Raw genomic sequence first — 16,321 nt, 5'->3', positions numbered from 1 at the left:
TGGAATCTAATTGGAAAGGACTGAAGTATATTCAAAATGTATTCCAGCAAGGCTGCTGATTTCCTCTGGGGCTTTGCCAACCTTCTTTCATCTGCATTTTCTGCATTTGGAGTCCACAGGGTGCTTCTTCATGGCTCCATTCAATTTTCTGCTCATCTTGTTTAATAATGATATGCCTTATCTTCATGGAGCTAATTCCTCCTGCTTTCCCACCCCTCGGGGAAGAGTTGGCTGTTTGTTTTGTGATAGTGAACATGTTTTGTATCTATCTGAATTGTCAAGATAGAAAGTCACTACAAACTCTTTGGGAGCAAGGAGAACCTTATCAAAAAATTGACTTAATGTCTTCCTTGCTTCATTCGTTTGTACTTCTGTCTAACAAAGTTATGCTCAGGAGAATGTTTCTTTAATTGTTTTTGCAGCAGGGCATCCTATTTTTGCTTCTCCATAGTGTGTGCAAGAAGACAGAAAGGTTTTATTTTCAAATTAAGTCTTTTTGCAGCAGTGAGTAAATTAAGATATGGAATTTTTGACATTAGAAATATCAGAAAATAAACACCCTTTGGGCAGGAGAAAAGGGAATCCAGATTTTTTTGTTCTGTCTTGAACAAAAGTGGAGAAAATCTGCTTTTGCTTTCAGCACCTTTAATTGCTTTAACAATATTAAATCTTACTGCTGCATGCACAGAAAATGTAGTGACGATGTTCATCCTGTCTCAGCCCTGGAGCCTTGCATGAGTTGGAGCACCTGATCATCAGTTGCTTTGCTTCAGAGAAATTGAATTGCATTTTAGGTGCATAATGAATAGTTTATCCATAATCTTGTACTTTACAAAGATCTATTTCACTATTTCTACTATCTCAGTCTCCTTCTACTTTGCATGTAAAATGTCTGTAACTTCAGTTTTGTCTGAACAGGGAATTTTTACCAGTTTTCATTTTGTGAAGCATGTTTTACTTATGTGGCTGGCCCTACTGAAGTTCAGATGCATACCCTATTGTCTTCTTCGTTGATAATAATTGCTAGTTTGTAGAAACATTCTCTCTGGTTGATAAATATTTGATTAAATGTAAAACCTATATGGGCATAAGTGTTTTCATCTTTTAGTTCCCTTCCTTAATTGAACTAGACTTCATTCTCCTGCAAATTTTCCTGATTATCGATTCTCTCCTAGTGCTATTTGGAACTCATTTAAATAAACTGAGGAAAGACTGAGAAATTGTGGGAGAATAATTACACTGATGTCATGCCATCCCTCTGTGTGCTTTCTGCCATTTGTAGACATTCTGTTCCAAATCTGTCAACTAATATAATGCAACAAAGCATGATGAATCAAAAAAAAAAAAAAGGAAGCAACCTGTTTCGCCTGTTGAGTTTCTGTGGGATATTATTTCATCTGTAACAGAGTTAGTACATTTTTATTGCTGTTAGCAAAGAACAGTTCATAGACATGTTGAAATCGAAATCTGTTAATTTATCAGAGTAATTAAGCAGATGTCTGTGACAGTGAGTTGACTTCGCAGATAATCACTTGCTTGATTTCATTGCACCGTCGTGGCCAAATACTTTTTCTCATATTAAAGCTCTCAAATTAGCACAGAGAAACCTGCCACCACACATCAGCAATCTGAACCTTCTCTTCAACCTATTTTTCCTGGTTGTCTTTTCTACTGCTTTCATTCAATTTCATCCTTTTTCCTTCTTCTATTGATTTACTCTTTACCAAAAGAATCTTACGCTGTTTATCACAAAGCAGCAACAAAAAATGGGATATTTCAAAATTGATCCAAGTTACAATAAGCAGATTTGTTTGTATGTATCTATGCATCATACAAACATATGTATATATTTACATGCAAATAGCTGAAAAGAATCTTACAAGAGGAAGTTTTAATGTACCTCAGGTTTTTTTGCTATAGGAATTATGTCAAGTGTTGAACTTTCTTATCCATTACGCTGGCAATGCATTTTTGGAACACCTCAGGAGAAATATGATGGCAGAATTTGTCTGCACAGTTGCACCTTGCACTGATTAGCTGTCTTACTGCTTTATAACCGTTCATTGACTCCTTTTAAGTCCCTAGTACTTCGTGGTCCTTTGATAATTAGGTAGTTTTTGGTGATGTGCTGTCAAAGTTGCAAATTATTCAATCTAGAAGTAACAAATAGCTAGTGATTTTTTTTTAAATAAGTTTAGCAGAATAGTGAAGAATAAAACATAACAAATAGATGGTGATGACTTCATTCTAAAATTAAAATCCAGCTTGCTGTTTATGGGTTGGAGTCATTCTCAAGTGGGAAGTAAGGAAAAAGTTGAACTTGGGAGTGACTTGAAAAAAAGGTGAAAAGGAGTGTCTTAATACAGCACCAAGGGGGCTTCAAGTGAAGTTAGAAGGCAGCAGGTTTGTCTGGGTTCAGAAAGCAATTTGCAGGGAAAAATCTGCTGTCTGTTGTTAAATTCAGAGAGATTGCCTCTGCTGAGGAGAGGTGCTTGTGCTTCTGTTTGCTGGAGGATGGCGGAGGATTTTGCAGATGTTTACTTGACCTTACTGTCCTGTGGCACTTGCTGTTGGTTTCTGTCAGATGGGATACTGGCTTAGATTTACCTTTGATCTGATCTGGTATAGATATTCTTGTAATAATACACTTTAAAGAGTAGTAGGCCATGTAGGAGATGGCATTGTATGCCAAACTTATAGCCAAACTTATACCATACACAGGTTAGATTTTGCTCTGATTTGCATCAGCATTCATTTCACATATCAATATGGATGCCCATGCCGTCATTTCCAGTTTATATGAACAAAACTGAGAGCAAAAGTTGGTTCTGTTCTCTGAAACACGAGGAAAATCTTCCAGTATACTTAATGCTTGTTGTCTTCTGCTTTTCATAGTTGAAAGAAAAAATGAAAGAACAGTCCTGGAACATCCTCTTTGTCGAACGGGGACATGGTGTCAGTATGTTTCGAACAAAGAAGACTCGAGACCTGGTTGTAAGAGGGATCCCGGAGGCATTAAGAGGAGAGCTCTGGCTACTCTTCTCAGGTATTGCATAGCAAATATAATTGATTCAGTTTTGTGGACTCTACTGTACAGATATTCTAGTTACTGACTGAACGTAGTCTGACAAAAAATGCTCTTACCTCTGGCAACATCTCCAAACCTTTCTGAAGACAGCTCAAAATGATGAACAGGATGATTTTGTCTATTATTTTGTTTTGCATTGATTCAAACTAAATCTGCATCTGCTTCTTTTTACAACAAACTCAACTGAGAAGTTACGATAAGAATACATGCTGTTCCAGGGGACAGTCAGTTTCAGCAAAGCCTCTTTATTTGCTAAAATGAAAAGCATATTTGTGGGACTGTGTTTCAATTGTTTTGATTTAACACTATCCTCTCAGAAAGCTTACCAGACACAAGAAAAATGTTTTCCTGGCAGAGAATTTGGCCCCAGTTAGCAGCAGCTCTTTCCTATATGCTGTTGCTTGGTTTAAAGAGTGACATGTACAGGAATTGTGGACTGTCTTACACACATGGGATCTCTTGCCAAAGCTGTGAATGTACTTTTGTGGCTTTATTCTGTAGAACACACCTGTGTCAGAGGACTTAACTTGAGGAAGGGAGGCCCAGGGGATTAAGATACTGCTTTATAACACCTCTGTGTGCTTTCTGTTCCCATTCACTGAAACACTTAGAAAAGCAGCAGCCACCAACTTGATCATGGTCATACATACAAGAAGCCCATGTCAGATTCAGAAAATGAGCTGCATGTTTTGAGGAGGCACCCAGGACCTAGTCTGCTAGCTGTACTCGCTGTGTTCCCCGGGGCAGAGCTTTCTGCTGTTCCAGAGGATCTGTTTATTGTACCAAATGCATTTGATACTCTTCACTCAGCCCACTGTGTGGTAGTTCCTTTTGAGGACATGTGAGCATAGATTTATCTTTGCTAGTGTTCTTTGAGCATTTACATAGGCATTTATGCTTCTGTAACCAGACCAACATCTCTGTCATGGAAGGTGTTGACATAAAAGTTACAGGATTAATTAGGTAAATATCAGTCCTTTGCCCAGTTTTTCTAATCTGTTCCCAGCTTTACAGATGGAAAGGTATTGTGTTTGCCAGAAAACTTGGGCAAAATTGTAGGTGAAAGGAAGCTTCCCCCCCCCCCCCGATGAAACAAGTAAGTAAAAATCAACTTTATAATGGAAAGTAACTTAGATTTCCTCCAAGCCTTATGTTATTTTGCTTTTCTGTTTTCATTTGGGAGTAATTCCATGAATTTCAGTAGAATTACTCATACATTACTGCAGTAACATCTGGTGACTCATGGGGTACCTCAATAGTCACTGAAAAATTTTATAGAAACTGCAGACAGTCACGTAGATACTTTACTGTTGTCCTCTAATACTGTGCAATACAATGTATTGGCAGGTGCTGTAAATGATATGGCATCCAACCCTGGTTATTACACTGAGCTGGTGGAAAAGTCCTTAGGAACATGCACTTTAGCTACTGATGAAATTGAACGAGATTTACGTCGCTCCTTACCTGAGCATCCTGCTTTTCAAAGTGACACAGGAATTTCTGCACTCAGGAGAGTTCTTACAGCGTATGCATACAGGAATCCCCAAATTGGATATTGTCAGGTACAGCTGTTTTGAGACTCTTAGTGTTGGTTGTCTAAATATTAGTTCATGATGGCAGTGTAGTGGCACCTCATAAAATCAATCACATAAATATGTAATGGTTTCTTGCTCAGTGGTTCACTTACTTTGCTTATTTTGTCCTACTATGTAACATGAGTTTTTACATTGTGCTTGAATTTGTTGATAAATGCTGTCATGTCCACTTCATATATGCCTTTGCATTCTTACTAGACTTTTAGCAGTTAAAAATATTTTTATGTAGTTTAAATACTATGCTTTGTATTAAATAATACAGAGGTAAAAGTCTTATACTGGTTACGGCTGTAGGTTATCCTAGCACTCTAAAAATGTGCTGTAAAGTGCTTTCAGAAATACAAATTTTAACAAATGACAACAGTTGTGTTTTCATCATCTTTCCTCGTAAATGCTTCCTTTCCTGTTTAAATATTACAGGCAATGAATATTTTGACATCAGTACTTCTGCTATATGCTAAGGAAGAGGAAGCATTCTGGCTTTTGGTTGCTGTGTGTGAAAGGATGCTACCCGATTATTTCAATCGTCGAATCATTGGTAACATCCGTCTGTCTTTTTATCTGTCTAGAATTGAATGTAAATGATCATTCATTAAGAACAAATGTAAGGAATGAGCTGAAGGCTGAACAGTGGAGAGAAACTGTTGCATTTGGTTCAGTATTGTGAAGTAGAAAATGGAAGTTACAGAGAATGTCCCAAGATGATTCCTTAAGCAGGAGTGGATATGATTTTCAGATACTGTTATTACTCTAGGCATAACTACTCAGGAAGCAGTCAAATAGACTATTATACTGTTCTTTTGGAATTATAACTGCAGTTCATACTATTTATTTGAAACTTAGTCAGCTTAAATAAAGGAAAAAGCATTACTCCATCCAAGTCCAGACTTAGTCTTTGATCTCATGCTCAGTACTTGTAGTTGCGTATGCTAGAAGAAGATTGGATGTGAAGTTTTTCTCTAATTGCAGAGAGGGTGTATTGGCTGTCAGGAGAGTCATTGGAAGTAGCCACACACTCACAAAAGTGCTAACACACTTTATAGCATGCAGCAAGGCTGTGAACCCAGGCATAGAGCGCATCGCTTCCAGCATGGGGAACAAAGCCAATGGTTCCATGCAGCTAGGCCAGTGTTTGATTTACAACAAAGTTGCATAAGGATGGGGCTTTATTTCTGGCCAGTGCTCTGCAAAAAGTATGCTTCTCTGTATTAAGATTTGGGTGGTGGTTTTGTTATCCTTTCCCTGCAGGTGCCTTGGTAGATCAGGCAGTGTTTGAGGAGCTCATCAGGGTTCATCTGCCTCAGTTGACAGACCACATGACGGACATGACTTTTTTCTCCTCGGTCTCTCTCTCCTGGTTCCTTACCCTTTTTATCAGTGTGCTGCCTATTGAAAGTGCAGTCAATGTGGTGGACTGTTTCTTCTATGATGGAATAAAGGCAATCTTGCAGCTGGGTCTCGCAGTGCTGGAATACAACATGGAGAAGTTGCTGACTTGTAAGGATGATGCAGAAGCAGTCACTGTTCTCAACAGGTATCAGTGTAACTGTTATTCTTATGGGCTGCATAGCAGCTACTATAAGTGCAAATAGATAAGTCATTCTGGGGCAGCTGAGAAGACATCTGACCAAGATTTCCAAAGGCTTCAAAGGAATTAAGTGTTATCTCAGGCCGAAATTCTGGAAGGGGTGACTGGAAAGTGTGCCTGGATCCTCTGAAAATCTCATCCTCTTCTAAAACCATTGCTATTTTGTGTATTTTAAAGTAAAAGCAATGTGGTTTTTGCCTGGAATTTAAATCACTTAGAGAAGGTGGCTTTCCTTAATGATGAGGTAATCTACAGCACACTACAACTGTTCCAAACGGTTTGGGGATCAACTTAGTGACAACATATTCTACACCTCAGTAGTTGTAGTTTAGGCTACTGGCTCCTCCGCTGCTCATGACTTAAAATAGAAATAAGACAAAAAACATGCGATGAGGACAATCATGACCAGATGTTTGTTCTATATTAGCATTTGAAGAATAAATTCAAATATGCAACAAAAAGTGCGTTTTAAACTATGTATCGCAAGTAAAACTACCTACCTAAATTCCGTTGTTGCTGCTGTGATTGTGAATTATGGAGTATTAAAACAGCAAAAATGACTGTGCTGGCACCAAGTTATGACTGTTAAGAACTGATAATAAGAATTTCCTTTTAGTGACACTTTTAAATGTTGCATGTTTGAATAGGGTAAGAGCTACAGAATTAATGAGGAAAGTGTGATTTTTATTATAAGAGACCATACAGCGTGGTATTTATTGTAAAACCCGGCTGTACTCATTTAAATATTTAACACTTAAAAAACTGAACAGTAAGAGCACATTCACCCAGCTTAAATATGTTAAGATTTAAAATCTAGAAGTCTAGTGAAATTTTAATTTTCCCTTGAACTAAACAGGCTGCTGTTTCCACTTGACACCCAAGATTTTTGATGATTATTACAAACTCCTTTGGAACTGTTGCTTTCAACATTTTATCTGGCTGCAATACTCCTGTTGCACAGTTAATCCAGCCTGCAGCATGCTGGTATATTTAAAAAAAAAATCATTACAGTAGTTTGCCTCTCCTCAAGGAAAAGGAAGCCATCAGTCTGTAGATACATGTTCCTCGATGTTGGCAAAGCAGTTGACCAGCCTCCATGATGGATTTCTTTACTCTGGGCATGTAGGTGTGATGGGCATGTAGGTGTGATCAAGCATGTCTTGGCTTATGCGTCCGAGGGAATAAAGATTGCCTTGGTCACAGTTCAGGACAGTCTTCTTTTCCCCTCTCCCAGTTATGTCGTACAACCTTGCTAGATGGATTAGAGAACCAGGGGAATGCCAAGTGGAAGGGACCTTGGCAAGTCTCTAGTCTAATGTCCCACTCAGAAGAGTATTACTAGATCACATCAGCCATGGTATTGTCTAGCTGGGTCTGAGAAAGTCCCCAGGCTAGAAGCTCTACAACCTTATCTGGGTAGCCAGTTCCCATGTTTGTATAGCTAACTATTACAGCATATTTGTGCTACTCATGGTGATATTCTTTGCTATTTCCCATTCTCTGCACACTTTTTCTTCAGTAGATGCTGATGTTATTGTTTTGCTGTCATAAACTGGTTCCTGATGATTTCTCGTGTGTTTTGCTTTGTGCAGATTTTTTGACAGTGTCACTAACAAAGACAGTCCTTTGCCTCAAGCTGTGCAGCAGGGCTCCAACCTCAGTGATACAAAGAGTGACCATCCAAAAGTGGACATTACTGATTTGATCCGAGAATCAAATGAAGTATGTGTTCTTGTGGGTATGTTTTTGCATCCCATGCAGTGTTTACATTGCATGGGCTACCCTGAAAATAGTGCAGCTGCACTGTACAAACTAGAATTAAAATTCTGTCTAGATTGGTAGAAATTGGGCTCTGTATTTTGTTGTGCCTCGCTGAAAACCCTGTATGTTATGGGATAGATTTGTTTTGGTTTTTTAACTGTTTGGAATGTGCTTGCTAGGCTGTCCTGAATGGAGCTCCCTAGGTTCATCACAGGTTATGTATTGCCATCCCTCATTTACTTATTAGTATGTCAACTAAATGACAAAGTATAGCAGAAGCAGCCCTTGCATTTGCTAATTTGAGACTGATTACTGCACATTGCAGATAGTGGTAACATTTGACATAATAACCCGTGCAGGTAGCTCTGTACTTGAGTAGTTTACTGTATGGGTTAAGTGACTGTTTAGAGATGTATTGGGTGGGGAAGACCAGTTATGATCTTTTTGAGCACTTTCTTTCAATTTTCAAGTTTGATTTCTGCAGTGTCTAGCTTTGCAGCTCTGCATTGGGGAGGAAATAGGTCTAACTTCTCCTTTTCCTTTTGTCCTCAGATTTTAATGTTTCCTTCTTTGGCATGATTTGTATCAGAGTATGAATCCATTTGTAGATATTTCTGTTTAGCTCACCTGAAGTGAAAGCCAAGCTGAGAGAAGAGAGATTTGTTCACATTTTGTTTTTTCTGTTAGCTGGTTTCTTTTATCTATATGATTCTTTTTCTCTATTTTTTTCTCTTTTTCTCTGTCATTTGTTTCTAGTGAAAGATCCACAATACATCTCTTTTTGAAAAATGTCCTGGACTTGGCTCAGAAAAGATTAACTAACTGTAATTTATATAATTTAGGACCTTTCTCTATTGATTTTTACTGAGAAGAGGGCTTTGCCTTTAGTGGGATGAACAAAGACAAGAATCAGAAAATCGAGTTCTCTTGAAGTGTCTTCACAGCATTGAGCTAACCATATAAAAAGTCTGTGCATCTGCTATCAGTATTGTTTCACAAGAATGTTATACTGAAGAACCACGTTTGTGAAACGCTTTATGATTCTTGTAAGAAGAGTTGCAAACTGTTAGGGATCTTTCTTGTCATGGGGAGATCTCATAGTGAGGGTGAATACTTGCAGAGTAAAGAATACTCGAAGAGTAAAGAGAGATGGTAAATAATGAAGTGCTGTATATTGCATTCTGAAGTGTAATCTGAAGCTTTCACAGAGATGGAATCATTACTGAAAGACAAAGCAAAAGAAGCTCCCTTTCTCCTTCCCCTGCCTTTGCAGGCAGGTAACTGGTCCAAAGCAATAGCCTCTGATTTGGTTTGGCTTTTGAATGTTGCTGTTAGGTAGTGGTTGTTCATCACTTACCCTTTCAACTCTGATCTTTTTTTTTTTTTCCTAGCTTCAACATAACCAGTTTCTCTGACCTCTTCTCAAAGGTTATGTGCTCAGACTCTTTATGACTGTGTTCCAGTTTTTCATATCTTGTTGTGAGTGCATTGCCGAAAATGAGAACAAAACACACTGCGAAAAAAGTTTGGTCTGAAAGTCCTGCTGGTTTGGTTGTTTGCCGCTCATTTGTTCTCAGAGTTTAATAGAACCAGTTGTGCACATAGTGCCTGATGATCGTGGTTAGGCCCTGTCATCCTGGTTGCATGTGTTGCTGAAGAGTGTCAGAAACCTTAGAGCAGTAAAGATGTATCTTATCCACTGTTGCAGTTCTACCCACTAGACTGAATTTCCTCATAGAAGGAAATTTAATTGATTTCACATCATCTTGATAAAGAATGTTGGCCTGTTTTGATTTATCTTATCTGTTTCTATTTAGATTTTAATTGTTTGATAATTTGTTCCATGATTTCTCTGGGAACTTGTTTCTAGTTTTTGGCTGCTATCCTACTTTTCTTTAAAGATAGATGTATTTATTCTACTCCAATGCACAGACACCTTCCCTGTCCTTCCGAAATTCCAGAGGTAGCTAGGAATGGCTCAGAAATTACTTCAGCTAATTTCTAAAGTTCACTAGAGTGAACTGCAAGCCCTGATGACAACTTACACATCTTAGACTTTGCTACCCTGCAGCAGTAGTCACCATGTGATAGCAGAGTTGGATATAGAGCCGACACATGGTAAAATCCCTTGCTTTGTATTCCCACACAGTGAACTACTCCAGTTCCTTCTTTCTCCATCACTCTTTGAAACACCTGCCCTTTTAAAAGTTATGTTATTTAGGGAGAATTATTGCTCTAATAAATGATTTTTTTCTCAGTTTCTGGGAGGTTCTTTTGTGTCCATACCTGCATTGTATTTAGATGCAAGAAAGACAAAAATGTCTGCTTAGATGTGTCTAGCAACAGTTGATTTCATGGAACGATGCTTTTCTTCTTAGCGATATGGCGATATTCGATATGAGGATGTTGAGAGCATGCGCTGCAGGAACAGGCTTTATGTGATTCAGACGTTAGAAGCTACGACCAAGCAGAATGTGGTGAGTGACTTGGAAGAGCTAAACCCTTCCCTCTGATAAAATTCGTTCTTTTGGAAAATTCTGGGAAGAGCCACATTTTCAAGGGCCAAATATGTAATTTTATACACTGAAATTCCTGTTGTCTGCAGGGTGTCTGTGAACTGAGGTTTGGCCTGTGACGTTTTCAGTCTGTGAATCACAGCATGACCTTCTGGTCTTCTTACAAGTAACACCATCGCAGACAACTTCTAAAAGCTGGCATATCTCTGACACTTTGCATTGATTGGAACAGGCTGACCTATACTTCTAGCTGTTGTTAAATTGTTAATGCATTTCTCTTGGACGCATAGAGCACTGTAAAATGTCCACAGTGCTACAGTAGAACAGTTAATCACCTGCATTTTTACTCTGGGAAGCAATCCCAAATGTCACTGAAGAGTGAGACAAGGGTTGCTTTTTGTCTGTGCTGTGTGTGAATGTCTGGTAATGCGTGTGGTAGCTCTTCAGCTGCCAACATCATCCTTCAAGTTCAGATTCCTGAATGAAGGTGGAGGTTGGAAGGTGCTTCCTTTGCCTGTTTTCTTCAGTGGCTCATTTCCAACAACTGATGATAATACTAGCCTGTTTAAGAAGCAGTGCTTCTTTCTGTAGTAAATGTGGCTTGTAGCAACTGATACTAAATGCTGTTGCTAAGATGATAACTTTTACAAAATGTATGTTTTGTGAAGATGGAACCTGGTTTTGTAGCTAACTTGTTTTTTAAAAAACAAAGCTGTGAACAATTTGTATTTTTTTTAATTTAAAAAATGAGGATTCGGCTTCACTGTTGAGAGCTGTTGAGAGCTGTACATGCATTTGCCCTTTAAAGGAAGCTATATGTTATATCGTTATAAATATTTGAGTTTTATCTCCTGGGTTTCATAGTGTAGTCTCCATATATGCAAGTAACATAACTAGCTTTAAGCTCCCCCCCCCCTTTTTTTTTTTGAAAAATTATTTCTTTCAGTCTATAATCTTCTGATTGCTTTTAAAAATAAGTTCTATTCTTACTCCTAATTGTAACATGCCAAAACCTGGAATATTCAAACAGTTTTAATGTAAGGTTAAGTCTCGCATAACTTTATTCTACAGGCTTATTCCAAGGAGGGAAGACTCATTAATTAATTTTCTCTGGATTTTGTTTTAGCTACGTGTTGTGTCCCAGGATGTAAAATTCAGTCCTAGTGATCTTGAAGAGCTTTATGAATTATTCAAGGTAATGTGCTATTTTCCTCACTTAACAAACATCCATCTTAATGGTGAACGGTGTTATGAGTGTGAAACAGTTTTAACAAATTGAGATAAAAGCTAGATTCAACATATGTTTTACATGTCAGCTTTAAATCAAATTACATAGTTAACTTCCCACATTTTTCACCCAGAGAGACGACTTGTCTCAGAAAATCTAACATTTTTATATTTCCCTTGCAGAAGGAGCACTTTCTTTCCTGTTATTGGAATGTAAATAGTCCCGTCTTACAACATCATGATGCCAGCCTGCCGTATCTTGACCAGTATCGGATTGATTGCCAGCAATTCAGGGTTCTCTGTCATCTCTTGAGCCCTTGGTCACACTGTGCAAACAGAGACTCGCTTGCATTGTGGACATTCAGACTGATGGATGAGAGCTCCGATTGCCTTATAAACTTCAAACAATTTGCCTGTGTTCTTGGTACGAGAGCAACATATATATGTAGCACACTCACAAGGGAACTCCATCTTGGGAGTAGTCCTGGAGTGTATCACCTTCCATGTACTATATAAAGAGCCTAAGGAGACTAGACTAGACATATGATTTTTATCATATGACATTAAATGCAAAGACTGTTTGAATGGCAAGTCAAATGCTTGAAATGTATTTATAAGCTTGAGAGTGGGAGCTACACTATTTAGGTGTATGATAAAGGCTTTAAGTTATGGAACTGTGCTTTCATTTTCTTGTCTGTATTTCACCATGAAATAGGTAGCACAAGGCTTTACAAACTAGTAATTTTTCTGAGACGTTAATCCCCTGGAGAATAATCTCCTATTTGAGATGAAATTTAAATATTGCTTTACCATCAAAATATCAGAAAATTAGGAAATGGTGTGATCTCATTGCCCAGTCTGTTTGGTTGATGATAAATGCTTCCTCATATTAAGCTGTCTCATACACAAATTGTGCAAGATGACCAATGCCTGATATCTCTGGGGAACTGAAAGTTTTCTTGACTTACTACTCTGTTCCTTTAATCTTGTTTTCAAAGTAATGTTGTTCAGGAAACAAGAATTTAAGGGAAAATGCTGAGAAGATGTTAGCGCTATATTTCTTTGGTGCTATGGTTTTATTTTAGTAAATCATAGACATTATTAGTGTTCTTTCCTCTAGGCAAACCCCAGACTCAGCTGCAGGTGATACTTCCTTAAGCTTCATCTCTAATTATACTTGATGTAAGGTGGGACACATGCCCGCTTCCAACCTACCTGGGTTCTGTTTCTTTAGGTTGAGAGGGTGAGGAAAAGTTTGGTCCAGCTGAACAGACTGTCTTGCCTCTTTCCTCTAACAGATACCATGTATAATGGAAGTTTCACTGACAAACTCAAGCTTCTTTTTAAGTTGCACATCCCTCCAGGTACGTGAGAGGCGGTGGCATTTGGGGAGGGCTGTTCCTGGCTTGTATCATCTTTGCTTTTTTTTTTTTTTTTCTTAGCTTTACTTTTCTTCCTGTTGTCACCAGTCCTGGCTACAGTGTAGTCCAATAGCTGAATACAGATGTGTATTTCTTCCAGAGTCATGTATTCTTTGGGAAGGACTTCATCTGCTCCAACACCATTTCTCTTCATAGGGACCATTTGTCTGTACAAAGCTTTTGCGTTTTATCACTGCTTTGGTAATGCTTGGGAACCACAAAACCACTTTATTCATTTATTTACTGCAGCGTTTACTGAAGTAGAATCTCTGAGCCCTTCCAAAGGTGGTGATCTTTCAAAAGAAGAACTGATCCACTTCAGCCAACTCAGTGGTAAGCTCCAGAGTGCAGGGCTTTGTCTGTAGAATATTAGGAGGAATCTATTAATTATCTTGTGGTGAAAAATGGCGAGCTCTCTTCTGAAAACTAGTAAATCCAGTAAATCATATCACTGTTAACAAGAATAATCTGCAAAGATCTTCTGTAGGTAGTTACATTTTCATAAAGTAGCACAGAATTTGTGGCTAGCTAGTCTGATGATTGAATTCAAAGGCCACGGGTGTTTACATGGAAATAGGGGAGTGTATTTGGTCAGCACTTTTTAGCATAGCAGGCCACCTGTTGCAATGGTTGTTGAAGAGATGGCCGTTTCACTTTTGCGTTCAAGGCATAAAGGGATGATATTTCCTACCTCAAGAAATAAAATATCCAAATCCATAATTATTTTGAGGCACATAAGCAAGCATTTCAAAATCCTTTGCTTCCATGTTAAACCAAATAAGCTGAAAAAAGTTTTGTGGGGTCTAAGTTTATGGAGTTGATCAAATGTTCTGTTTGGAAAGCTGTGTGTTTTTACTTCTTCAGAAGACAGATCCTTTTTGGATTTTTAAAACTATCTAAAAGTACCTTATCTGTAATATATGTGTACTGTTCTCACCAGTGTTCGAGACATGGGCCATGAACATTGTGAAGATCATTTGCTTGATATAACTGATTGCAGTTTCTTTCATGATCTCCAGCCTCATGGTGGCTTCTATTTTTATAGAAAGTATACAAATCTTACTATGTGGTTTCTTCTTGGCCTAATCTGTGTTGAGAACATAGGGGTTAGTGAGGGTCTTGCTCCTTAAGGAAGGAATTTTTGATAAAAGGAAGTGAACCATTGGTCCTCCTTTCTCAAGTAAATAAATCTTTCTTCTTTTTCTCTTCCTAAACTGTAGTTTCATCTGTTGGGGATAGTCTTGAAAGTTACTCCCTGAAGAGCAGCCCAGAAAAAGGTAAAGAATCCTGGAGACACGTTTGGTAACCGTCTTTTAGGGGAGTAGAGCTGGGAAAGTGTGTGGTGACAAAGTGTACTGAGTACCGTCAGCTCTAGTGTGGTGCTAACATTATATCTGCTTTTATAAGTATAGTCCTGGGGGGCGAGAGGTAAAAGTAAACTCTGATCGTATTTGGTCCTTGGCCCCACCACTCTGTTGAGAAGGAATGACACTGAGGATGCCAGTTCTTTTGCTCATCATCCCTCATGGGAAGCTCCTAGTTCTTGTTTGTTCACTTTTTTTTTTTCTTCTTCTTTGTCAAGTAGGGAAGGGGAGGGTTGACATTCAGGCATATCTGAAGCAATGGCAAGATGAACTTCTTAAAAAAGAAGAAAACATTAAGGATTTGCCAAGAATGAATCAGGTAAACTGTCTGAGTCTTATGTAAGTCTGTTTTTGACTGCTGTTTATCCTTTAAGTCCGATTAGTAGTTTTCTAAAGGATTTGTAGGATCTCTTAAATTTCAGACCTTCACATTAATCATTAGACTGTGGGTGTTTTGGTTTTTGTTTTTTGTTTTTTTAAACTGCTGTAACTGTAAGCTTATGAAGAGAGGGACTTTCAGACACACTTAGGTTTATCAGGGCTGGTCCACACCCGTATTGTTATTAGAGTGGTTGTTGTACCAGGTGCCTGGCAGCAGCCAGCACTGGATTTTGATCACAGTGTGCAGTGAAACAGGACAGTTGTGTTGCTGTTTGCTGAATAGTCTCCTTTATATCTCTCTGTAGTCTCAGTTCATCCAATTCTCAAAAACTCTGTACAATCTGTTCCATGGGGATCCCGAGGAGGAACTGTTATATCGGGCTATAGCGGTGGTTACCAGCCTCCTGCTGAAAATGGAAGAAGTTGGGAGAAGACTGCAGAGTCCCACATCACCGGTCCAAAGTCCAGTTGCTGTTACGGAGGTGCCTGCTGAAATCCCCAGAAAAGGGCAGGAGGAAAACAGTTCTGAGCAGACTGAAGGCAGTAGAGCACAGAGATTGAGAGGGAACCATGAGTGGTCTTTTGCCTTTGAACAGATTCTGGCATCCTTATTAAATGAGCCAGCCTTTGTGAGATTTTTTGAGAAACCTCATGACATAAAAGTTAGAATAGAGAGTGCTAAAAACTTACAACTTAAAGCAAGAACCAGAGTGTAATTTTCTTTACCTTTGACTCGGAATTAACCACATAAAGCGCTTACAAATGAAGGTTGTGGGTGTGGAAATTGACTCTGGTGTTTAAATAGGGAATGAAGTTTGAAGAGATAGCTTTAACTGTCAGAATACTGGTATGTAATGTAAATAAAAATAGTTTGAAGCACAATCACTTTCTTGCATTGTTCATAAGTTTCACTCCAAAAAAGGGACTGAATAATAAACTGTCTTTACCATATTATTAAAATATGCAACATTACTTGGAAATACTGGATGTGACCTATTGCAAACCTGTCTGAATGACAGCTGTTACAGTGTGTGCTCTCCAGGTTCAGTGCTATTACAGTGATAAGGGAATGACTTCCAGCCATTTTCACTTAAAAGGAGTATCGACAGCTTAGAGATTGTCTTCCAGGTTAGTTTAATTAGTTATTTCCAAACTGAGATGTGGACTGCGATCAAAGCAAGGTGAAGACTAAGAATAGAAGCTATGGTAGGTGCAAGAGGGTGAGGTTAGAGAAGAAAGTTGCCCTGCTTTCAGTTCCTCTGCTTTGGTGTTACCGATGGTCCTGGACTCTTGCAGATTCCAGCCCCTCATCAGCAGTTTGCAGACTGCATTCTCCCAGGCCCTGTCTCAGTTTTTGCAGCAAACAGCTGGTTTCCTGCT

The 16,321-nt window shown here is 38.6% G+C and overlaps 1 protein-coding gene across 3 annotated transcripts in view; it reads left to right on the top strand.

The window, feature by feature from the left end:
* The window catches only part of TBC1D8B (TBC1 domain family member 8B), a 36,625-nt gene extending 20,704 nt beyond the window's left edge, over positions 1-15,921 (top strand). For 2 of the 3 annotated variants that reach the window (XM_075763474.1, XM_075763476.1), the window contains 13 exons: positions 2,896-3,046; positions 4,436-4,650; positions 5,104-5,221; positions 5,932-6,217; positions 7,864-7,993; positions 10,411-10,509; positions 11,675-11,743; positions 11,959-12,199; positions 13,074-13,139; positions 13,446-13,529; positions 14,417-14,473; positions 14,779-14,879; positions 15,247-15,921. In XM_075763474.1, coding sequence (XP_075619589.1) covers positions 2,896-3,046; positions 4,436-4,650; positions 5,104-5,221; positions 5,932-6,217; positions 7,864-7,993; positions 10,411-10,509; positions 11,675-11,743; positions 11,959-12,199; positions 13,074-13,139; positions 13,446-13,529; positions 14,417-14,473; positions 14,779-14,879; positions 15,247-15,657 — 2,028 coding nt within the window. In that variant the 3' untranslated portion in view covers positions 15,658-15,921. The remainder of the gene's footprint in view (positions 1-2,895; positions 3,047-4,435; positions 4,651-5,103; positions 5,222-5,931; positions 6,218-7,863; positions 7,994-10,410; positions 10,510-11,674; positions 11,744-11,958; positions 12,200-13,073; positions 13,140-13,445; positions 13,530-14,416; positions 14,474-14,778; positions 14,880-15,246) is intronic. The other variant, XM_075763475.1, reaches the window with a different exon arrangement.
* Positions 15,922-16,321: the final 400 nt, after the last annotated feature.

The sequence above is a fragment of the Balearica regulorum genome, chromosome 11 (assembly GCF_011004875.1).
Source record: "Balearica regulorum gibbericeps isolate bBalReg1 chromosome 11, bBalReg1.pri, whole genome shotgun sequence".
Classification (NCBI taxonomy): Eukaryota; Metazoa; Chordata; class Aves; order Gruiformes; family Gruidae; genus Balearica; species Balearica regulorum.
Note: the sequence above shows the minus strand (reverse complement) of the source record. Positions and strands in the feature narration are given on the sequence as shown.